We start from the raw sequence: 25311 nt of genomic DNA, 5'->3' as shown, positions 1-25311 counted from the left end.
GCGGCCCCCTATGACTTCAATTCATCAACAATTTTCTCCTTTTTTGGATTCTTCTTTCACTGTGGAGGTATGCAAGAAAAGGTTTCTTCCTGAATTCAGTGTAACATGTGGTGAGCAACTGATATTCAAATACTCAGTTGGGGGGTGAAATAATCCTTCAAGACTTTGTAACTGGAGTTGATGGCTCAATTCAAAACCGATCACTGACCAGATCATTGCTGTCAGTCCACTGAAAGTCCTCCTCCACTGTGCGGTCATTCAGACCAATCCAGGCGTTGTCATGACCAAGACCTGTAAAAAACAACAAGACATGTTCTTGCTCTTGTCTCAATCTGTTTGAACCTGTTCTTCACCCTCTTCATTATTCCACCTTCTATTTCTGTATCTCTCCATTCATGCATAATGTTATTTGTGACTCACTTCCTCGTCTTGCTTTGTCTTCCCTGCATCAAACAGTAAAATAACAAATCCACAAGACTATGGAAATAAGGTAAATTAACTCTTAGTTTTTATTCTGTTTCCTGCCTCAGTTTCATGTATAACACCTTGTCTTTGCTTTGAATAGATAAAGATTTGGCTACATTCAGAAACCTTGACTGAATTTGTGTCTTTTATGCTGGTTTTGCTTTGTGAATATTTGTACAAGTGTGTTATGTGGAGGCTGTTTAATAAAGAAATACACACATACCATTGATAAACTCCTGCTCAGTAGCCGAGATGATGCTACTGAGGTGGGCACTGTGCTCTCTGCAGTCTTTCTCTGCGTCCTCCCAGGTGTGTCTGTGGGTGAAGTACCTGTGGGACAGCGCAGTGAAAGTGGATATAAAAATACATATTTCATGCATTACGCAGCAAGACAACTTTAAATGGTACAGAGCGCTGCGGTGAGTATATCACACATAACTCCAGGGTATAAAAGAGTAATGCAGAGAGATGAGGCACCTGTGGTTGCAGGTAAATATATTTATTTCAACAGCACAGTTTTTCATCATTTCTACCTGTAGCAGTGGCCGTGGAACTTTCGCCAACCGTGCTCGCAACCTTCTACGTCTGTGAAGATGAAGAGAAAAGAGGAGGGGAAGTGAGAGAAGCTGAAATAATTTCTTGAAGGACACATGAAAGCGCAGTTAAGTGCGGGAACACCAAGTAAGATAAAATGGTCTGTATAAGATGGGAGGAGAGAGGAAGCTTTTTTTAAACCGAGCGTTGCATCCCATTTGGCAAATAAAGACTAAAATATATGACTCTGGCATCTTGAGAAGCTAAATACATGAACTGTAATTACACAGGCTCGTTTTCAATTCACAGCACATGTGGCCCTCTCCCTGCACTATTAGTATTCATTAATAACACCAAAGCCTGTGGATTCATTTATAACTGGAAAGGTTAGATATTCATTAATTCTCATTACTACTAGTGCAAGGCAGGGACACACACACACACACACACAAAAGGAAGACATATCTGGAGCCGGAGATGGCTGAAACCAGTGAGGTGATGAATCAGCGCTTGTGTGCATGTTGGTGTGAGTGTGTGGTATGGGACGTGATAAGCGCCACCTACCAAACAGACACACTTGTGTTTTGCCTCATGCTATGTATGCATATTATGGGCTGCCGGCCCCATTGCTGTCGCAGGCCTCTCTGATTACCTCATGCTAATCCTGATTTGATTGACTTTGATATCAGATCGCTTCCATTTAACTATTTTGTACTGTATTTAACAACACTGCCATCTGCCTGCGTGTTTTCCCTGGCTTGTTTCTCTGCCCTCCCATCTTTGGTTGTGACTTTTATTTACTCACTTATTTAATATACTTACAGAAGCTTAGCATAAAGACTGGAAACAGGGGGAAACAACTGGCCTGGCTCAATCCAACGTTCACAAAATCTGCCAACCAGCACCTCCAAAGCACGCTTTATTTGACTTGACGTCTTAATTTTACACATTTTATTTTGTGGGTTGTCCCTTTAATCCTGCTTGTTTTTATGTATTGTCTTATTTCCCTCTTCCCCATTTTCTGTATCCTACAGAACACTTTTTATCTTCAGTTTTGGAAAGTGCTGTATAAATAAAACTTCAAGGATGAATTTGCTTTTGCAATAAATTCACCGTCATTTTGTGCTCTACTTTGTTTAAATTTTCAGCTTAGGCACTGTTGTGGCACTGGTACCCTTTTTAAAGTGTTGTTTTAGCACCAGCATCAGGAAAAAACTCAAACAACACCCAACCCTGAACAAAAATCCACAGAGCACCTTTAAACTTCGTACAATGCATTATACAGTCACAGCAATTTTCTTGAACCACAATAACACCAAACACATATCTTGGACATATGAGCCTGTGTGCGTGCACTGTATGCAAGATGCTGACTGAAAGCTGATGCTTGGAAAACAGTGTGTCTATTGTCATGCCTGCAGGAGTTTCAGTCAGTATCTGTCACCCTGCAGCCCTGTGACACACACAGATACACTGTGTCTGATAGCTGCCAAGAGATGCATCTCTGTGATACAGTGTTATGACATACAGCTGTTTATTATTTCCACACACAGCACAGCTTGCGACAAACCTTTTCCTGCAAGTATCAGATGACCGAGAACCTTAGCAAGTTCACTGCTGTGGTTGCACACACAGCGGTGCTCTGATGCAGTATGCTCGCTCTCACCTTTCTCACATGTGTCTCCTCCATAACTGGGCAGGCAAAGGCAGAGGAATGAATCAATCTTGTCAATGCAAGTGCCTCCATTTTCACATGGCTCGGACTGGCAGTCATCAACATCTGTGAGGAGGGAGAAAAAAAAGAAAAGAGGCAGCAAGAGCAGGAGGGTTGCAGATCTCATTAGAGTTCAGATTGAAAGGATGCATTCTGCTGAAGACGTGTTGTTCATAAAGAAAGTGTGTGGGCGTCTGCTGCCATTCAAATGTGAACACAAGATGAGCTGGTCATTAGTCCTGGTTTACACAGTGATGTGCATCCATGTTGGTGAGTACAGTATCGTAATTCAAACAGGGTGTGAGCAGAATACAGACAGTCTTATTCCCTTTACATTCCCTATTTGTCCTCATTCTCTCACTGAGGGAGACACGCTAAAAGCCCTCTGAGTGTTATTACATCCTTCCCTATGCATTTGCAGAATGTAAGGTTGGCTTGATATACGTCTAATCTCTTCTTTTGTCTCTCTTCCATTGTCTCCATTTACAAAAAGGCTGCATGAGGGAGAAATAGCACGTTGCATTGCTTTTCCTTCAAAGCAGTTTAATTATAGACATAAATTTGGTGGAGTAGTAAGCAGAGAGGATGGACCTGACCGGAGGATCTGGGTTCAAGCCCTCATTTTGGCAGCCGTCCACCCTGCTGAAGAAGCCTTAAGCAACAACAGATACCCTACCAGCTCCAGGGCTGCTGAGCTGCTGTACTCTCTAACCTCTCTGTGGGGAAAAAAAGCAAGCAAAAGGAACATTTCTCCACAGGGATCAATGAAATATCACTTTATCATTGTAAATGGAGGACATGTAATCTTCTTTCACCACTGTGGGGGGTTTCTGGACCCAGAGTAAGAGATATACCTCAGGACTGCAGAAATCTATTAAAACTCACAGCGAGGGAGCACAAAGAAAGCTCCTTTTAAGTTTAAACTCACCTCAAACTATTTGCTCAAATCTTTACGGCTACTTAGTTCGAAGCAAAGCGCTGAAAACACTGAAAAAGGTCAGTGGCTGTAAAGAGCGAAATGTGTCGGACAGATCAAACTCAAACGACCTTTGGCCTCATACGAAACGTTCATTTCAGACTGTTGTCGAGGCCTCATAGCTACTTTTGGTGTCCCAAAAATGATTAGGATAAAAGCTATTGTCCTTTTAGGACCATTTTATGCCACTGGTATAATGCTCAAAATACTTTGGTGCAAGATGGCAGAACGCACTGATTACCAGATATTTGTTTATATCAAAAAACAAGCATGGACCAACTATTAATGATAAGAAGACGTAGACGACTTTTTTTTTTTTTTTTTTTTTTTTTTTAAGATTAAGGCTTTTTAGCCTTTAATGTATAGGACAGACAAGCGTGAAGGGGGGAGAGAGAGAGGGAGTGACATGCAGCAAAGGGCTACAGGCTGGAGTCGAACCCGGGCCGCTGCGGCAACAGCCTTGTACATGGGGGTGCCTGCTCTACCACTAAGCCACCCACGCCCCACGTAGATGACTTTCTAATCCGCTGAATGTAACATGTTGTCACATTTCGGGTCAAGAAAAATCTGCTTTTTGTTTTTCATTACAGCTAACAAACTTTTCGGGTTTTGAACCAAGTCATTTTTTGGTTGAAATTCTCCAAATATTTCAAAGTAAGGTGCAGGAACCAGGAGAGAAACCTTTTCGATGACGTTGAATAAAGGGGAATCACTGCTGACCATGAAAAGTGGATATTGTATTATTGTGACATAACCCTTTCTCCTACAGTAGAAGTTCTATTTGTATGTTAAACTGTGGCGGCACTGTGATGCAGTGATTAGCACTGTCAGATCACAGCAAGAGGGTTCCTCCCAGGGTGGGGGAGCCCCTCCATGTGGAGCCTGCTTCTACTCCCCGTGTCAGTGTGTGTTTTCTCCAGGTACTCCGGCTTCCTCCCACAGTCCAAAGACATGCAGGTTAATTGGTGACTCTAAATTGTCCGTAGGTGTGAATGTGAGTGTAAATGGTTGTCAGTCATGTGTCAGCCCTGTGATAGTCCAGTGACCTGTCCAGGGTGTACCACACCTCTCGGCCAATGTCAGCTGGGATAGGTGGGATCCAGCCAGGAGGTGGTTGGGGAGGATGGTGGGTGCACACAGTGAAAGACCTTGGCTCCAGAACTTTGGATTCATGTCGAGACACCTGTCTTAGGTATTGGCAACAAACACACTTTGGGTACGGTTAGGGTGAGATTGTGACGATGGTTGTCTTAGGTTTCAGGAACAAAGTTGAGGTAAGAGAAAGATCGTGATTTCAGTTAAATGTTCATAAAAAAGTTAGTGTATTTACAGTGCTGCAGCTTTCCCTATTTTGGCAGAAAACAATATGTAGTCAGTGAACATTTTACAGATACATTCAGTATCAACATTTTTGCGACTTGCCAGATACGTTGATGCGTTTCCCTCACAAAGTATTTGCTGTTTTACTTTAGTTGTATACAAACAGAATTTTCAGGAGACAGTGCTGCTCACCTTGGTTTCACTTGACAGACTGAGGAGTGGCTGCAAAAGCAAACATTCATTTCTACTCTGGACTAAATCGAGGTTTATCAATAAAGCAAGTTGCAGGGTGGTGCTGTAGTGTGGGACTTTTTTTTTTGCATCAGTCCCATTTTTGCTGTGGCTTCAAAATGTTTAAGGTTTGATCTAACTTTAATCTGACAGCAGAGGCTGTCTGTCTGTTTATAAAAATGGCAGCCGAGGCGGTTTTTTGAGGACAAATATAGGAAGTGAAACCAGAGATTTATGCTAATACATTTTCTCTTCCAACAAGCTCAAAGCTGTGCGATCCATCAAACAATGTTGTTTGTCTGTAAGATCAAATAGCAATTTAAGAGCATAAGTAGCTGCAGAGTTTCTCAAATGTCACTTTTCTTATTGAAGAAATAGCCTTCTTTGACAGCTCGGTTCACTGGTTTAAATCACTTAAAGCCGCTCTGTGGAGAATTTGAAAATGTCCTAGTTTTGCACTATGAGGAATGATACAGTAACAGTGCAGTTTAATTTTTCATAGATTTACCAAACTATGGTGACACTGCACAACAACTCTGATAACTTGAATCAAAGCTTTCTGGATTTAAATTTGATTTGTACATGAATCATTCATTAGAGATGAAATTTTGGGCACAGTGATGTTACCTTATCTCCAAATGTTCAAGGCAAAAGAAAATTAATCTGAAAATCACACGAGTGTGTTTCACCAAAAAGTGCGGAGGCTATCTGCAAAGTGATTAGGAAGTTTTTTGCTTGTATAATACCACAAACCAAACATATGATTTAAAATATGTCATATATACATGAAATACCCCCTGGCTACTTATGCCTGGCGTGACCTTCAATGACCCCTGGATGTGTAAGCTCATAGTTTAACACACACCACCATCTCTCTCTCCCCATTAAAATCCGTCCAGCTCTTTGTTGTTCAACATAAAAAGTCTGATCCCCTCGTCCCTCTCATCCATTATGCAGAGGGGAAGCTGCTCCTCAGAGAGATAATACTGCAAATTCTGCAAATCCATAACTAAGCCCTCCAGCATACCCACGCATCAGCTGCTGGCTGTCAGTTTGATTGTCTGTTTGTCTGTCTGTCCGTCTTTCTGTGACACTGAACACACAAAACTTGGCACTCAGGAAGTATTAAGGTGTTCACCAGTGTATTACTGTACACTTATTAATAAAGTGATCACTTCCTCCAGGAATGGCAGCCTAATGAGCCGAGCATATGTTAAGGAACAAATTGGGATTCTTAAAGCAGATTAATACCTTCATGTCAAAGTGTCACAGCACCTCTGTGTGCAGGTGTTGCAGTACAAGTGTGCTCTACAAAAGTGTCACTGTATTAGAGGCACGGTTTGGTTTTAAAATCAGAGATACATATGAATAGATAAAGTCTTTAATCACAGTATAAGTAATCATGGGTACATAATGTATAAACCCAGAAAAACAATGTATACCTTACATTAGTGCAAAGATATGCTCTTTGAATTCCAACATATGTGATGGTCTACAAATACAGATATTTAGAGGATAGCGATCTCTGTCACAGTTTATCATTGTGACCTTTAATGTGTTTGTCAGAATACACTGTATGAATTAAATAGGGATTTAAATATGACCCAATACAATTAACCATTACATCAAATTAGACATTTTTATACCAGTCCAGGGACTTAAAGCCCCTGCACACCTGCAAAGGTATTTTTATTTCAATGCAACCTCTGCTCAAGTTATAGTTGGGCAGAGCTGCACAAGTACAGTACATTATATTACCAAACTGCATGTACCAATAGGGGTACAGTCACACACGTGCAAATTCAACATGTGCGAATATTCGCCGCCCATTCACTTCCATTCAATGCGAGCGACTGGGCAAATAAAACATTCACTTTCAGTGGCAAAGTAAATTTGCTTCTTCACATCATGTGCAGTTAAAGTTTGGTGAATTGCACCAGCGTAAAAACATAAATGCCTCCCACACATCTTCCTCCCACCAGCACAGAAAATCTATACAATCAGTTTCAAGGTGGGCAACCAAGATTCACCAATTCAGCATCTGACCAAATGTCTCCCCTTCTGTTCCTGAGTTATGACGTTGAATAATGGACAGAAAAGTGTGATGTTATCACAGAACATTGTGATGTCTCAGTGAAGTTGACCTTTGACCTTCTGTATTAAAATATCGTCACTTCATCATTAAATCCTGTTGGACATTTGTGTGAAATTTTGTCGTAATTAGTGTAAGAAATCCTTAAGTCCAAGGAGACATTTCTGCCAAATTAGAGGAAATTCCTTCAAGGCATTTTTGAGATATTGCGTTCATGAGAATCATACAGATGGATGAACAACCTCAAAACATAACGTCTAAGGCTAAAGACGTGGAGGCATAACAAAGCAGTATTATATATTTGGTTGACCCTGTTTGACTTTAACTGGCTGTTGTTTTTGGAGTGAGCTAAGATGAGGAGACATCGATCGTTGCCGCGTCTAACCAGCCAGTATTTTATGATATTGACCACCAAAAATACAAACAGTTTGCACAGAGGCAGAGAACAAAAGGACAAACTGGAAAATGTACCAGTAACATATTATTTCACTGTTTTTATTAGCAAGCTGGCTAGCATTTATTTGTTAGCTAGCATAGGCTGACCAAACGTCCTGTTTTGCCCGGACATGTCCACTTTTCACGTCCCATCCGGGGCGTCCGGGGCGTCCGGGGGTCTTTTATAAACTGATGATAATGTCCGGTTTTCCGTGTGTTTGTGTGTGTGTGTGTTAGAGTGCGGCACGGGCCGCATATTTCTGTCCGAACCTGAACCGAGCCCGACATTATTTAATGACCAAAGCACTGAGTTTGTGTCACGCAGTTGTTACGGTTACAGGCTATTTAACAGGCCGGGAACGGGCGGCGGGAGGTCCGACGCTTCCAGCGAGAGGAAAGGGAGAAATAAAACAAAATAAGATAAAACAGGAAAAACCTGTCTCCCTCTTTTATTTTATTTTCAGCGTTTAAACAAGGCGGAGGCGGGCGGCTGGAGGTCTGAGACTTCCAGAGAGGGGAGAGGTAGAAACAAACAGCCAATGTGTGTCTGTGTGTGTTATGTTCAGGTGTTGTCATGTAAATAACAGTGCCCAAGCAATAAACAGAACAGACAATAGGATTTTATTTATTTTTACACTACATTTTCACTGAAAGCTGACCGAATCCGACCCGAGCCCGAATACAATTTATAGCTACATTTTTGACCAAACCCGGCCCGACCCGTCGGGTACCATCGGGCTCAGATCGCCACACTCTAGTGTGTGTATGTGTCCCCTATAGGGGCCTATCTGAATTTCTGTCTTTGAGAGATATTATTTTGTAATATAACTGAATTTTCTATCCATACATATAAATTTTAAATATATCAAAATGATAAGCCATCTTTGAGTAAGCTGCGAGTATCATTTAAGTAGGCTATGTCGCGGCCGGCCGAATGTCTTCTTTTTTGGAAATCAAAATATGGTCACCCTAAGCTAGCATGCTAGCTTTCCATGTATGTCACATCCAGGAGTCCAGCATAAACATTTTCTCGGCAGGCGATGGTTCTGCATTCCCTAACTTGTGACTGACGTTAAAGTTGTAAGTTTTACCACCCAAACAGGTGCAATAGCAGAAAAAAGTGTTAGGTCAATTGGTCTTTTTTTCACAGCAGACATTTTGAAAATAAAAATCAACAATGTCTTCATTGAAAAAGGCCAATGAAGCATAACCTGAGAAGAAGTCTTATCAGGAGAAGTGAGCGAAAACACCTGAGTGTGTGTGTGCGTGTGTGTGTAGATCAGGCTCAGTCATTTTAACAAACTGCAAATAAAACTGCAATGGGAACAGCTTGACAGTCTGTGGGTGGAGTTATGTGAGCAGTAGAATTTGTGGCACTCAGGCTGAGCGTAGTGGGTTCACTGGTGGTAGCTGAATGGTTAAGGTGCAAATCATAGAAACGCCAACGCCTGCTATTCAATTCTGGCCAAGGACCTTTGGTGTTTGTCATACCAGACTCTCTCTTCCCTCATTTCCTGTATGGCTCTACATTAATAACTATCTAATAAAAGGCAAAAATGAAAAAATAGAAGTACAAGCAGCTCATGAGGCAGCAGGTATGACACTGAGTCACCATCATCAGTGATCAAACATCGAACTGCAGCAGGTAGCTGAGATGCTTTTTACAGATTTCATGTGTTGTCATAGACAGTAGAGTAAGCCATGTTAAACGAGTTTATCAGTCTGTGTTGTTTACAGTGCTGTTGATACACATATTATTTTGTTTACATGCTGCATGAAGCTATTGATTACAGACAGCATGAGTGGCATCAGCCTGATAACCACAGTGTCTGCTGGTTATCTACAAATGTTTATTCTCACCTTGAAGAAACAGGATCACATCTGGCTCTGTGATACCACTACAGCATAATATAGTTCCGCCTCTATGCAGACGCATAATTCAGACCTGTCCTTACCATGCTACAGCTGAACAGATAGGAAAAACAAAAGAGCAATCAGCATGAAGAAAGAGGGAGACAAAGAGAGGAAATTGCACGTAGATAAAGAAGTATTCAGGAAGGAAGATTCTGAATCTAGATACTGTCACTCCCTCTTTGTCTTGCAGCTCATGCAGGTCACAACTGGCTCTGTGAAACATGGCAGCCTGTTGGCCCTGACCTCCTGCAGTGAAATGTATCTAATCTCTACAGGTGTCATCACACACAACAGTGATCAGCACCGCTCTGCTGTCTTTATAGCTGCACAAGAAGGTTACGTCTTCTCTGCTGTTGGTTGCTCCCTCTGTCAGCAGCAGATCATCAGGGTCTATGAATGGATTTACTGTGAAGCTTGCTGGGTGAAGAGCCCTTCGGGTGAGGAGCAATTGATTTGTTTTTTGGTGCTGATCGGAATCTGGGATTTCCGCCATTAAATGATTTTTTTAGCCGATGACAAAACTTTGAGAGGCCTTCAGTTGGTTCTCAACCCTTCAGGTATTGTTGCAGGAACAAGAAATGAATTCAGCTTAAAAATTCAAGCAGATCTTTTTTTAATTCACTACATGCAGGGTACTGCATGTGTAATGTCATCATTTTTATTAACACCTTTTTTTTTTTTTTTACTGTACTTCTACTCTTTACTTGCCATTCCTGCCTGTGTTACAAGTAATCTGCTCTGAATATGGGGACTGAGTGTAGGGGGGAGAACACGTGAGAAGGACCTCTACTGCAGATGCCAAGTTGCCAGCTGCCTGGAAGAAAAGCACCACCTGTCTTCTGACCACAACGCCAGGATGACGGAGCAAAACCCAGAACAAGAGGCGGCTTTCAGCCACAATGCCCAACCACATCTGGCCACGTTTTTTTAAGCCAAAATCTGAAAAAGACAACACCTGCAGTACATGATGTGCTCGCTGTGCCTCCCGAAGAACACTGAAATCTCCGCTTTTCAAAAATCCTCTTTATACCTTCGCAAGCTCATTGAAGTAAGCTGCACATACTGTAGGTAAATGTAGTAAATAATAGCTAATGTTAGCTTTGTTATGATGAGTAAGAGAGGGGTGCTGTTTTTTTGTCTATTATTTTGCAATATAAAGAAACTCACAGCACTGTGGACCTGAGTTACATGATTGCATTCAAATCAGGCTCACAAATTTGATGGCTTTAGACACAACAGAATTAAAAAGACTTGCAATTTCACCTGGACTTTAACACCAGTGACTCATTACTTTACTTGGACTTGAACCTTTTGACTTGAAAATACTTGATACCTTCCCCCCAGCCCGAAGATGTGCCACAAATTAACTAATATCCTTTCAGGGCACCTGTGGCTCAGAGGTAGAGTGGGTCATCCACTTATTAGAAGATCAGTGGTCTGATCCCTGGCCCCTCCGGCCCACATGTTGAAGCATCCTTGAGCAAGATACTGAACCCCAATTTGCTCTTGGTGGCTGTTCCATCTGTGTGTGAGTGTGTTAAAGACAGTAGCCTCGGCCACCAGTGTATGAATGTGTGTGTAAATGGGTGAATGTGACTCGTAGTGTAAAAAGCGCTTTGAGCAGTCGGAAGACTAGAAAGGAACTGTGCAAGTCTTTTTACCATTTACTTTCTTTTCCTTTGGCAACTAACATTGACGCTGTTTTTCCCAGCAGACACTTAATTCCATCGATCAAATATGTTTCAACCGATCCTGTCAAGCTGCAGGAGAGAGTAATGGAAAACTAATGTCGAATGCCAGCTGGAAAAAAAATATACCAAAGTATATATTTTTTTTTTTTTCTCTATACGGAGACACAACAACTTCCAACACACTTATTTTACCAAATGAATACCAATTTTAAAAAGTATTTATGATTTTTTAAATCTTATATATTACTACATATGGTGAAATGTGCATTCTGAGTAGTTAAGGACTTGAAACTCAAAGTTTAGGACTTGGGACATGTGTGCAAAGACTTGAGACTTTCTTGCTACCACCTCTGGTAACTTACACTTTGAGTGATTGTCTTATTTTGTTTAATTTTGTATTTTATCAACCATGTACTTTTTAGCTTGCACTGTCATTTTTATAGGAGTAATTGCACTTTTACTTGAGTGTAGATTTTCAGTACTCTACCCACCACTGGCTACATGGCACTAACATTACAGGAATTTTGTTTGTGAAAAAAAAAACAAAAAAAACAAAGTAAGATCCTCTGATAGATTGACCTTGAGGGAGCCATATCATCACTCTCCTCTGCGGGTCTGATCCTAATCTTTGACCCCAGCCTCCATTCACCTCCTCCTTCAATATGATGGACAGCTCCACCTTTGACCTGCCAATGGGCCGATGGAAAGCCTTACGTCAATATGTACTAAAGCAGGGCTGACGATCATGCCGCTGTGTGGATACATGTGTGTGTGTGTGCTTGTGTGGGATGTGTGTGTATGTGTAAGCATCACTCACCAATCTCACAGTTCTCCCCAGTGTATCCTTGTGGGCAGTAGCAGCTGTAGCCCGTTCCCTGCGGAAGGCACTTTCCTCCGTGCAGACACGGGTTTGTCACGCAGGGCTCCACCTCGTCTAAGAGACAGACGGTTGGGGGGTGGAGGGGAGATTTTGGGATTCAAAATAAGGGAGTTAATTAGTGAAACTGTAAAGGAGAATGCTCTGTCTGTTTGTTAATGTGATTTACTTTGGCGAGGACAGAACAGGTGTATCTAAGCTCACCGGCTGAATAAAGCTTCAAGTATTTATTTCCATGGTGATCCTCTAAAGTTGGACGGCTTGAACACAATTTCCCTCACTGCTGCTTTGATTTCGAATAAAAATAAAATAAAGGCATGACTCAGAGAAACAAACATGCCACCCTAATTTTCCATCATTGCAGCTCAGCCAGAACCAGCGGTTACAACACACGCATATCCATTTCACACTCTGTCTCTTTTCAAAGGGATCAGAAGCCAGAGCGCCTCAACCTCGCCATCCACTCACAGCCACAGTTGTCATGGTTACCATATGGAAAGCGAGGCCTTGGCTCACTCCAGCGAGCGTAGTGGGCAGCGTGAGAACTTCAGACATTAGCCACCCTCAACAGAAATGAGCAGACCTCCCGCTGAGCGCCTCTGCCCTGCTATTCACCCCCTAAATGTGTGCGTGTGTGTGGTCTCCTTCCACAATTAGAAATTTCCATATCAATTGACACACCACCACGTGTTTCTCCCCTGAGCCGCTCATTATAGCAACTTAAGGTCTTTGAAAACCACCACTCGTTCATCGTGGCTCGGCTGTGGGAGTCTTTGTTCTGCCAGCTCTCTCTCTGACACCGAGGACTGCTTAGGAGGGGGTGGTGTGTGAGGTTGACAGCGTGTGTGTGTGTGTGGGTTTGTGTGTTTGTGTTTACACAGTACAATGAGCGAAAATCAATACCTTAGCTATGATTAGCCTTGAGGCTGATCCCGTCCAATAACTACCCAGAGGCAGACATCTCACACTCACATCTTCTGAATCATCATGATGCTGGCTGCTGCATTGGGCAAAATAAATGTTCAAGGATCAAAAAATAAAAGACTGAGGGTTTTCAATCACAAGAGCCAGATTTCTCAATAGCGTCAGCTCCGCAGATTTATGTTAAGTTTTGTGAGCTAATCCTCTGCTCACGGTTTGAATTCTGCTGAAGTCAGGTGCTAAAACCAGCCATGCGTTTCATTTAATGTATATCAGTCCGGGCCGAAGTGCACTTGCACCCTCTGCATCAGTCAAGGTCATGGCACGCCTTGACAAATACCAACAGTTATGACAAGCAGATTTACTACAGCATGTGTGTGTGTGTGCCCATATGTGTGTGAAAGATAAACCCTGTGCGATCGGCCGTTCATTAAAGTGAACGGTGCAGAAAAATCAATAGTCTGTAGAAGGAGCTGACAGAGTGGACTGTCCCTCGCTCTGCACAGCGGCCGACACCACCGGCACAAACAACAACAATAAGCTGGCAACAGCAAAATCCAACTAATAAGTTTACAGAAACAGGACAGTGAACTGATAATACGTGGCAGCGACAACGCTGTGATACCTCAGAGTATTAATCCACACATCACACATTGCTTTGAGTAATAACAGCCACGGTGGAAATACGATTTACTTTGGAAATATGATTTTTTTTTTTGGGATAAGCGCTTTAGACCTCAGAGGCAGCATTGACATTTCTAAGAGGGCAGATGAGCACGGAGAAGAAGGTGGAAACAAAGAAATCGGCTGCAATTTAAATGTTACGGAAAGATGGTGTGATAAAAATCTGTTTAAACAGATCAGACAATGGAATGAAAGTTGATGGCATCGTGTGCTGAATCCTCCTGTGTGAGAATAATGTGCTTTGCTACTGAAGGTCGCTGAATCTAACCTGAGGCTCCTCTTTTTTCTCTCCTCTCACATTGATTGAACTGACTGATGAAGTGCTCCGTGATCCAGTCAGGAGAGAAAACACTGACCACCACCATGAAACCAAACCACAAGGGACTGAACTGGAGACGAGAGTGTGTGCACGAAAGACAGCGAGAGGTGCAAGCCATTACTCTGCTCCAATCTCCTGCGAGCGCATCCATCCACCTCTCCTGTTTGTGTAGCAAAGATATCACAGTGTGTTTGTGTGTTTATGGCCTTCTGCCTGCATGACTCCAGGGTGTCAGTCAATCAATCAACCCTCGTACTGTACACCAGAAGCCCAGATGGTTGCCCTCGGCTTCTTGTCAATACAGTTTACAGCTGTTTTCCATCCGCAGACTCCTCACACCCCGAGCAGGCAGCTCAGCCATGTCTGCCGCAGACATGAGCGGCTTTCAAAGGTAGCAAAATAAATCACCATAGAAATGTGTGATAGCGTGATGCCCGCGGGGCTTTCAAACGCCGGGGTGATAGGATGTTCCCTGTATGAGCTCTCATTATCAAGCGAAAAATAAGTAAACCAGGTGGCCAGCCAGGAGCTTCACTGAGATTTACCGTGCTGCAGACTTAATCAACAGATTGTGCATGGTGGCGGGAATGTGGTCTCTGCTCCTGGTGGGAATAAAAGGTGTGTAGCCGAGGGAATACACACTGAGGTTTTTGAATAAATAAGCCGGTGGCAAGGTCAGGGTAGGAAATGAAAAGGCAACCTTAAAGGATAGTTCTATTTATTTACAACTTGGGTCTTATTTTCATCTGCCTTTGTTCTTATTGGTATGGTAACAGCGTATCTACGAAGTAATTCCTGAGACATGCAGTCAGTCTATCAGACTTAAGGCCTTTACAGACCAAAATAACTAATATTTCATATCAAAATTATTCACACTGGCAGCGATGGGAAATTGCATCAGTTCAATGGGTCCGCCATTGTCATGAAATTGTGATTTCCGTTCTGCACAACTTGATTGGTTGATGCCTTTTTTGATAACTCATTCCGGAAAAAAAGTTGTTTTTTCACTGCATAATATTCTGTATGAAATGACAAAAACAATGCGAAAAAATACACTGATGTGCACATTGATCGCATAAAAAAATGCCCTGTGTAAAGGCAACCCATTCTCATCCTGACATCACACATCGCCACTTGGTCAGCACCGTTCATGTCTACATATTAAGCACTAGGTATCATCTTGCATTTGTTGTTGACAGTCTAGGACGATGTGTCAATTTAGGCCTGTTAAATGCATTGTGTTGTTTCCACCTGTGAGTGCATCATACTGCTGCAGAAGGTGGCTTTTGGCATTGCAGTCTGGCACCGAAATCACTGACAGTGGCAGTATTTGATGACTTCAGAATGAGACATGGCCGGTAAAGGCCTTTAGACTGGGCAGGGAAAGTTATCTGAATTACTTAACAGCAGAAGCAATTGTTAAATTACTCATCATATTATTACTTGTACCCTTTTTCCACCCAAATTAGCATGTATATGCAGGTTTTCTAAATGTGGGGAAACCTGCTCAAAATGGGTGATAGTCTACTTTCCCACTGCCAGTAGACAGGTATGCCTGTCTTTCTGTTTCTGGTGTGTCAGGTTCAACATCACAAACGTGCTGGAATTAGTAAACAGCAGAAAGCAGAATGGGGGTTTGGGAAAATGGTTACCCACTCAGTCTCCCTTTAAACTGGATGCTGACTAATATGGAACAAAGTTTGAGCACTGCTTGGATGGAGACAGACATGCGGATGAGAGTTGCAGAAGTTAACAACAGTCATGGTGGAAAAGGGGCGAAAATTATCGTGCTGACCCAACTGTGATGTTTTCATGACTGCAGATCAGAGCTGGAGCCATTAAATTCCCATAAATACTGCCATCATTTGTCATTTGTCCCAGGAATAAATGCCAACCTTTCCCACTCAAGACAAAAGCCAGATGTTAGTGGGTATAAAGGGGCTTTAGTGGGGTTACATGCCCAATGATTTCTTGGCCAGGAGAGCCTTCTGGAGCCTCAGTTGGACGCCTGGTAGGTAAATTTGTTCCTGTCATCTGTTATCCTAATGTCAAACTTTTACTTTAACAAGCAGCCAGCTTCTGATTTTGAAGTATTTTCACCATCAACAGCTACTGTAGATGTTGGTAAAGATTCTCAGTCAGCCAAGTCAGGGGTTTCTTCAGTTCAGAACTGAAGACGCCTCTTCGATTAGAGGTGAAATGTCTTCAAGAAACTCAAGCAAGTCCAGTTGCCTGTGATATGGTACTTTCGATCATCAACAGCCAGCTTGAGTCCTCACAGTGAAGCAGTGAGGTTCACACATTCTTATTACTGCCAATAGAAATGATGGCCAAAACAACAAAAATAAGACCCAAATTGTAATAAATGAGAATGATCCGCCAAGGCTATCAAATCAAAAAAGTGCTTTTTGTAGATAATATCACTTAATTACAATGAATACACAAATACATGGACGCACTTATCAAATAAAGAAAAGCTTCACAACAGAACAATAAAACCTCTGGAACAGGCATACAATGCTAACCTGTCATGGTACTGATGTTGACTCCCCCTCTGTTGCTCTCCTCTTCAATGTTGCCAGGTAACAGAGCTCCTGACCCCACAGCATGAGACCAAGCAGGCTCCTCCAGCTCTGAGGGTCCTGACTGTAATGGAGGATAATCCAGAGAGCTGTTCACAACTGCCTTCTCCACTGGGACCCAGTGAGGCGATGTTAGGGGGTTAGTGGAGCTGCCCCGGTTGTCTGAGTGAGAAGATGGAGCTGGGTCTCCTGATCCAGCACTCTGAAATGGGGAATGGGGTGATGATGGCGAGGTTGACAGGGATGGGGTTTGGGAATTGGATGGAGGGGAGGAAGTGGTTGACGATGGGGAGGAGGAGGATGAGGAGGGAGAGTCGGGTTTAAACACGGACTGAGATGGGGTTGGTTGAGAAGAGGAAGGCAATGGGGACGCAGTAGCAGATGGCGATGGTGCTGGAGATGAGGGGAGGGACTCCGGTGAGCTTGATGGCGATGGGGTTTCTACTGGTGAGGTGGATGGGGATTCAGATGTGGATAAGTCAGTGCTTTCTGACGCAGTTGTGGTCATCACTGTGAGTTCCAGAGGACTAGAAGTGGCAGTGGTAGTCGTGGTCGTGGTGGACTGTCCCCTCCTGTGACCCCTCTCTCTAGATCTTTCTCTGGATCGTTCTCTTGGTTTGCTTGTCCCAACTGGTCGACGTGAAACTTGTATCTCCCCTTTTGCTTCCACACCAGTGATTTCTCCGCTCCCCTCATCTTCTCCTTTCCCCTTCTCCTCTCCTCTACTCTTTTCCTCTCCTCTGCTCCTGTCCTCCCCTCTGTTCTTCTTCCCCCTTCCTCTGCCTCCTCTACCGCTGCCTCTGGAGGTCACTGTCTCCTCCCTCTTATCACCCGACTGGGTTGTGGTCTCTGATTCAACACGGACCCAGGTCTCCCCACTGGATGAGGTGTTTCCAGGTGCAGAGCTGGAAGCGGTGGATGTGTGCATCTCTGAAGTCTCCACCAAGCGCTTGGTGCTCTCTGTAGTCATAGCGCTACTGGAGGCGGCCAAAGTAGAAGCGAGACGAGTGGGTGATTCTTCACTCGAGTTTTCCCTCGAGGGACTGTCGAACCATGAACTTCCCCAAGAAAACAGACCTGCAGAGGGCACAAAACAAACAACAGACAAAGAGAAAAGAACAAGTGAAGTCAGTGGTGCAATTATTGCAGACAGAGAGAAAAGTGCAAAAGACAGAGCCAAGAGTGACGAACAAAGCAAAAAATCATCTTATGGATTCTCTCTGCTTTGCCAAGGGAGACAAAACAAACACTTCTAAGCTGTCTGAGCTGTCCATCAGCTGTTTTTCTCTTTCACTGTACAGGCACCGTCTACACTTCAATATGATCAACGTCAGCACGCAAACCTCTGTGGACACTGTGAAGAAAAACATTTACAGAAACATTTCCCTCTACAGTATGTTTAACATTATTGTGACAGGGATAAATATAACCAGAGAGCAGTGTATATAAGGGATGGGAAAACAAAGGCAGTGAGACAGGTGAGCTCTATTGTTTGCCGATTAGCAGAGTGTGCTTGTTTGAAAGGTCTAACATTCAGTACAGAGCTTTCAAAACAATATTACACCCCACTCATGTCATATCGAAGTTACCGTAACGACCAGTTTCTGACTTGTAAATGCCGTTCATGTCAACATCGAAGTTGTAATTACAGCTAATTAACTGCCACTTCTGCTCAAAGCCCAAATACGTAGGACTTAATGCTCAGCTGTATGGAACTACTCATTTAAAGGATTACTTCAGCCACAAGGTGACCATTTGTAAATCAGTTCGTTATACCGTGTTACCTTAAATCCGTGAAGAAAATTTTGTCTTTCTCACATGGCTGAACGAAAAAGGCAAAGATATTGAATTATTGATTGATTGACTGATTGGGGACCACATTTAACAACAGCAAATCTACTTCCAAACATCTGTTCATGCAACACATTTTCACCCCAACCTCGTCACAAATCGACGTTTGGTCATGGACCTTCCACGTCTAGATACGACGTGAAAGGTGCCCCTGTTGTGTTGGTAGTTGACACTCTGGGATGCCGTGTTAGTTCAGTTCAGTTCAGTTCAGAAAACTTTATCTATCCCGTGTGGGCAGTTTAGTTTACAGCTCCCAGATCGTTACGTTCTGCCTGTTACGTGCATTTTCTTCTTTCAAAATACACTTGCATTTTCACAGGAAATTTAACGTTTACATACAGTCTCTTTCAAAATAAACTCATTATGGTAAGTGAACATAAGTGAACTGATGTTTTTTTTTCCCTTCAACACCTAACGCACGTGGTTAGGTTTAGGCAACAAAAGCATGTGGTTAGGATGCGGAAAAAAGAAGATCCGAAAGTCCCCTGAAGTTTCGGGAACTGCCCATTGGTCCGACAGCCCATTGGTCCAACATCCCATTGTTCCGACCATATTAAACCCATTGTTCCGAAGTCCGTTCCGAAATCATCATGATGCCCTGTGGTTAAGGTCTGGTTAGGTTTAGGCACAAAAACCACTTGGTTAGGGTCAGGAAAAGATCATGGTGTGGGTTAAAATGAAAAAGAAAGTGACACACACAAGCTGTGAGCCTGCTCTGCCTCAAGCCTTTCCCAGCTGACCCAGAGCCGGTCGCAGCGCACCATCAAGGCAGAAGTATGCCCGCCGGGAGCCGTTCAGCACCGCGGACTGTCGGACTAATGGGATGTCGGACCAATGGGCTGTCGGACCAATGACATGGACCCGAAGTTTCCCCCTGACATTGCCAAGTGCCATTAAACTATAACAGCAACCAGCCACGTATCATGCCGACGTTAAAGGAGCTTTTTTCGTCAGTGTCTGGCACAGAAAATCACTCCCCAAGAGCCAGATTTCAATAATTTCGGAGTGAGGCCAGATTGGTTAACAAACTCTCTCATATAACTTGTGTAGTAAAATAAAGTCTCATTTATCCAGTCATGTGCTCAGTATTTTCCAAACACATGAAGCTCTAGAAAACAGTTCAGTCAGGAAGACAATACTCTTCATGCTCAGGCTGTAAGTTTCTTTCTCAACCTGCCATGCACTCTTTGTGCGCATGCTCACCCACTATCTCTCGGTGTCATTGTCTGGGTAGGTAAATTGGATCATCAGCTGTTTTCAGTTGATTCACAAACAACCAATAGCACAGCGACACACCTTCTCTATCAGCTCATAATCTTGCTGGTCCTTATTTTAAATATGGTACTTTCTCTGCAGTCTTAACGCCCCCTCCACCTCCCCATCACCACCTAGTCTTTACGGATTCATCAGCCTCATCAGCCTCAGAGTCATCAGCCACCACCACCACCACCAGTGTCCGGACTCCGTGGGGGGATTTATCTTGCTATTGCTCAGATGTGCCTCAATCACAAAATATCTCCCTCTGGTGTCCAAGCGCCAGAGACTTCTGTTAAATGTTAACCAGAACAAATCATCTGTTAATCTGTACACTCATATTCTGTATTAAGTATTATCTTTACTTCATTCTTCTGTCTCTCCTGATTGAAATGCATTGTTGCTGAAAAACTTTAGTACTGGATGTACGACTGCACGAGTTGTTTGGGAGTTCGTAAATGAATGTTTAGAAGTAGTTTCGCTGTTGTCAAACACGGTCTCCACTCAATCAGCAAATCGATATGTTTGTCTTTTCTGTGCAGGCATGTGAGAAAAACAAAGTTTTCTTCACAAATTTAAGGTAACACGGCATGACTAATTGCTTTACAAATTGTGATCATTTTGTGGGTAAAGTATTCCTCGGAAACAACCTCTGTTAACTACAACTAAATAAATGAAAGCAAAATAGGTGAAGGTCTAAAACCTCTCTAGACACACATAAAGACAAAGACGCACCCATACACAGTCAGGCAAAACAAAATGAAACTTTGCAGCCTTAGAATTAAATCAACAACTCTTTAACACAGTTTGCCTGCCATTTCGTAACCACTTTCATCCACATTAAACGTGTGAACCTGCTGAACCGCTGAGACATGAAAGAAGCGTACAGGCTGATGAGATTTCACTCTTTCTTAATCATCTGCCCACGTCCATGTTTGAAGGAAACCTGATGTTTTTAACCATGATGCCTGTGTGTAATGGACATCCAGCTCAGCAGGCGACATGATGGTTTCCCTGCATGGATATACCAGTATCCTACCACCACTTATGCTGAAGAGATGTTTTGTTTAGCTGTTGCCTGTGGTTTGTCTGCTCAGTTTTGGATGCAAGTTGAAAGTGTTTAATTTGCTGTTAGAGGAGACGTGCTGAGTGTGAAAGTTATGAAATCATCATATTGTTGACTTACTCTCGGTAAAGTTTTTCAATGACTGCAGTGTTTGTGCTCCTCACTGTGTATGACAGTTACACTGACATAAAATCGATCATCTCCTACAGTTGCCCTGGCTTTGAGATGGACACCCCTGATTTTTAGTTCAGCTGTATTTACTGCAGAGACTTCATAACAACTGTACTGTAACAACAACGAACAACACACTGGAGCTATGATCAGCCCCGAAAAATCAGGCCGAACCCTACATGAACCCACATACGTAGTTTCTGTCCAAGCCCAACCCGAGCTTGTACCACGGCAGCAGTTTTGGTCCAGAACCAAGTTTCCGCTGTCATTTCTTCACATTAAATATCTAATATAAATTTAAGTCACGTTAAGTTCAGTGCAGTAACAGACATTTGTGACACGATCTCCAACAGGCGCCTTCTCCTACCAGATGGCAGAGCCAAAAATCTGTCATATATATTAAATATAGATTGTATAACATTTCTCCTTATTAATGAGTCTGGATGGGTTGACTTAACTTAATTTTGAAAAATTACAGCCCAGTCCAGTCCAAACCTGAAGGATCAGGTCAGGCCAAATTGGGCTCGGGCAGAGAATCAAAGCTCTGCACCTTGTGTAACAACAGTATCATATCCCATATCACACAAACCGTGGTCTCAGAGGCTGAAAAATGAACATGGAAGTGCCAAAAACTGCAGATCTTTGAATGGCTGTTTGAGGATGGCTCCAAATGCCAGTCAATCTGCATAGAACCTGATGTCAAAATGCCCAACTGAATGTGCATTTTTATATAACTCACCTGTTTACATTTTATTAAGGCTTAAAGTTATGCATAATTAAGTGCAGGTTGCTTTGAGTGGCAGTCTGTCTGCCGATAGTGTCCTTGGCTCCTCAGTCAGATCCCCCCTTTGCTCCTCCATAGTGCCAGCCTCTTGCCCAAATATGGTCACTTCTGGCTCCAAAACACCAAGATGGCGACAGTCGAAGTGCCGAACTTGAGGCGAGGAGTTCACAAACCAATGGGTGATGTCACACTAACTATGTCCATTATTTTTACAGTCGATGGTGCCACCTCAGTACAATGTTGTACCTAATACTGTAAGTAGGCCTACGTCAAAACATACACAGTAATGAGCAAGAAAAGAGCTGCGCACTTAACATCAGGCCAAAATCTTCTTAATTCTGGTGCGGTAGTCAGAGATGAAAGTCAAAAAGCGGAAAAGGACTCACACACAGAAAACAAATGTAGACTAAGAGTCTTAATGAAAGATCATTTTACTGGGGATCTTCACAAGCAGCAAACAAGCAGCAAACATTTCAGTCCTCAAGGGACTATCGTCAGCGCATATGAGTGTTGATATGCACTGACGATAGTAACACATAGATTAGGGGCCTATAGTATGTCCAATACAATAGTCCTACTCTTTTCCCAGGAGCTTTGTTTGTCCCAAAGTTAAAACACATATGTACCTCATAAGCCATGTTTCCATCAGCCTGTTTAGATGCGCATCTAGAAGTATCGCATCGGAAAATTATGATGGAAACGCCAAAATTCGAATTAAAATCCCCTGATTCACACAAACTAAAATACGCTCGCTTTAGCCGGTTGGTTGATTTAAAAAAATGCTGATTTGCAAAACCGGGGATGGAAACCGTTCTGTTCGAATTAAGTCTGATGTAGCACACCTCTCTCCATGGTGATATCCACACTCCGGGTTGGGAAGGCGGTAATGCATTTACAAGCTGGTTGCCAACCGCCAGAATACGTAGAAGAAGAAGAATGCCAGACTTGTTTTGTTTCGGGTTCTGCGGAAAACTTGCGCGAGTTCGTAGTTTTCTCCAAAGTCCGTGCATTTAATGGAAACCCACAGGATTCATATTTCTTTTAATGCGCATTTCCCAATGATTCGAGTCACTTTTGGATGGAAACATAGCTAGAGTTATTTAGAAACTATGTAGTCAGCCTATCCTGATTTTGTTATCATCTGTAAGTCTCTTGTGTACATCTCTCTAATTTCCAGCAGACTTGTAAAATACTACCTCTTCCCTCAAACTTCTAGCCGTGTTGCTCAGTAATGGCCAGTTAAAAACGCATAAAGCATAAATTCTTCTCACATTTTATGAAATTAATTGATGAGTGCATACAGGATTATATTAACGTCACACCTGAGGCCCTGTTGAAAGACTTTTTAAGAGACGTCTTGCTCATTTGGGCATGGGTAGAGTTATAAACACTCCTCTTTCAGCTGCAGACTGAAGTTCCACAGTAAATGAAAGCAAATATGACCTTTCTTAAAAACATCAGTGTTAACCTCCAGCGTTTGCTTGTGTTACCATTTGATTTCATCTGACTTTGTTCTGTTTAATTGAAGCAGACCTCAGACTTATCTAATTAAAATTTTAATTCGTTTTCAAGGCACTGACTTAAGTGCTTGTGTGGCAGATCTGTGGCTGCTCAGTATAGATAAGACACAATTCACCTTGTCTATTCTTTATCAAAGCCTTAAAGATATAGTTAGTGACAGTTTCATCAAATGTGACATAAGTTGTTTTTATATTATATTTTTAAGTTATCAACCGTAGCTTTAAGGAATGCTTTTAGTTTATTTTAACCTTCATATTTTTAATTATAAAATCATTATTGCAACATTTTCCATGCAGGTTACTGACCAGTCACAAATAAAAGGACAGATTCTTATTCAGCTACACCATATCCCAAAGTGAGGGAAATCACAGCTGGAGCTCATCAGCTGTCACACCTGGTGTCAATCACAGCTCGTTAGTGAGCCTGCAGATGAGCCAGCCTGAGCTACAGAGAAACTGCCAGCCAGTTTTTGCAGAAGGGAAGGTTGGTGCTGGACACACTCCCTCTGTTCTCCTCACCATACACGGGGGCTCCGAGGTCTCTGCTCTCCCAGTTACCCCTTATTAATTCTGCGTTTCTCTAATGAACTTCATTCCTGGGGCTTCTTTGTAGTGTAATTAGTGTGCCATCCTGTTGTGTTGCCCAACTGATGTTTCCCCAACATCACAGACCTGAGCCAATTAGTGCCTCAACAGCAATATGTTCAGAATAATGTACGTGCTCATAAATATACACTGTCATCAAGCCTTCTGGTTGCTTTAATATCTCATGTATATATCTGTAGGCAATGAGACAAGAGTTTAGTATCAGCGTTCTGGTTTCCATGTAGTCCTAGTGGTAATGACCAATCACATCTGAGCGGGCTTTGGCTGCATGCAGGTAAACAGTCGGTGCTGGGCTAGACAGGTCGCCAGACCATCACAGGCCTGACACATAGAGACAGACATTCATTCATGCTCCTGTTCACACCCACAGGCAATTTAGAGTCACCAGTTGACCTGCTTTCTTTGGACTGTGGGAGGAAACTGGAGAACCCGGACAAAACCCACCATGACATGGAAAGAACATGCAAACTCCACACAAAAGGGCCCCAGCCAGCCAGCTGGATCAAACTTGGAACTTTCTTGCTGTGAGGTGACAGCGCTAACCACTAGTCCACCGTACCGCCCATCTTGTTATTTGCTTTATTCAAATTTTTGTGCTTTCACATGCAGATAGCTGTTGTCTCAAGTTGCTTATCCAACTGTAAACAATGAGCGGCACACAAAGAGGAAGTCTTGGCCCGAATATCGCCAGCTACACCAGAACCCCCAAAGTACTGCCCGTTGCCCTCAGAGGCTTTTCACCTAAATTCTGAGTTTGGTTGCTTTGTAACACAAATCCTGCAGCTGTGCCACTATTCCAGACTATATACTGTGCTGACAGTAACGCGTACTGTAATGTGTTAATACTGGAAAAGTTAATATGCTAAAAGATGTCATTCAATACTGTTGATGGACACTGTTCCACAGTGAAGCACACACATGAGCTAATGGTGGATGGAGGTGAGATGGTGCCAGACACATGCCAGAAAGTAAAAATAAAGTTTTAAATCTTAAAATCTTTTGCTTTCTCCTGTTTCCTGTTTCTGCCTGTTTTTGAACAACATGATTGGTTATTTGTACAAGCAGCTTATTTCGACCTGTATATATGTTTAGTGTAGGCAGCGACCACTGATATCCGTAGTAATTATGAAAGGAGCAAAGGAGGAAGTCTGGTGATGGGGTATAAAGAGAGACAAAGTCCGCAAAGGGAGGCAATTGAGTTGGATGGATGTGTCAAACAAGCACAGGACTTTGATCTAGGGGACTGTTGTTCACGTCCTGTGTAAGACTAAAATTCAATATTAAATTATTTAACTAAGGTACAT

At 42.7% G+C, this 25311-nt stretch overlaps 1 protein-coding gene across 1 annotated transcript in view; it reads right to left on the bottom strand.

Moving 5' to 3' along the window:
• The window catches only part of LOC117272474 (neurocan core protein-like), a 63814-nt gene that overhangs the window by 7225 nt on the left and 31278 nt on the right, over positions 1-25311 (bottom strand). The window contains exons 12-17 of the mRNA XM_033651418.2: positions 16699-17832; positions 12190-12306; positions 2666-2779; positions 999-1050; positions 689-795; positions 209-291 (exon numbers count right to left, since the gene is read on the bottom strand). Of these exons, the coding sequence (XP_033507309.2) occupies positions 209-291; positions 689-795; positions 999-1050; positions 2666-2779; positions 12190-12306; positions 16699-17832 (1607 nt within the window). The remainder of the gene's footprint in view (positions 1-208; positions 292-688; positions 796-998; positions 1051-2665; positions 2780-12189; positions 12307-16698; positions 17833-25311) is intronic.

The sequence above is a fragment of the Epinephelus lanceolatus genome, chromosome 12, assembly GCF_041903045.1.
Source record: "Epinephelus lanceolatus isolate andai-2023 chromosome 12, ASM4190304v1, whole genome shotgun sequence".
Classification (NCBI taxonomy): domain Eukaryota; kingdom Metazoa; phylum Chordata; class Actinopteri; order Perciformes; family Serranidae; genus Epinephelus; species Epinephelus lanceolatus.
Note: the sequence above shows the minus strand (reverse complement) of the source record. Positions and strands in the feature narration are given on the sequence as shown.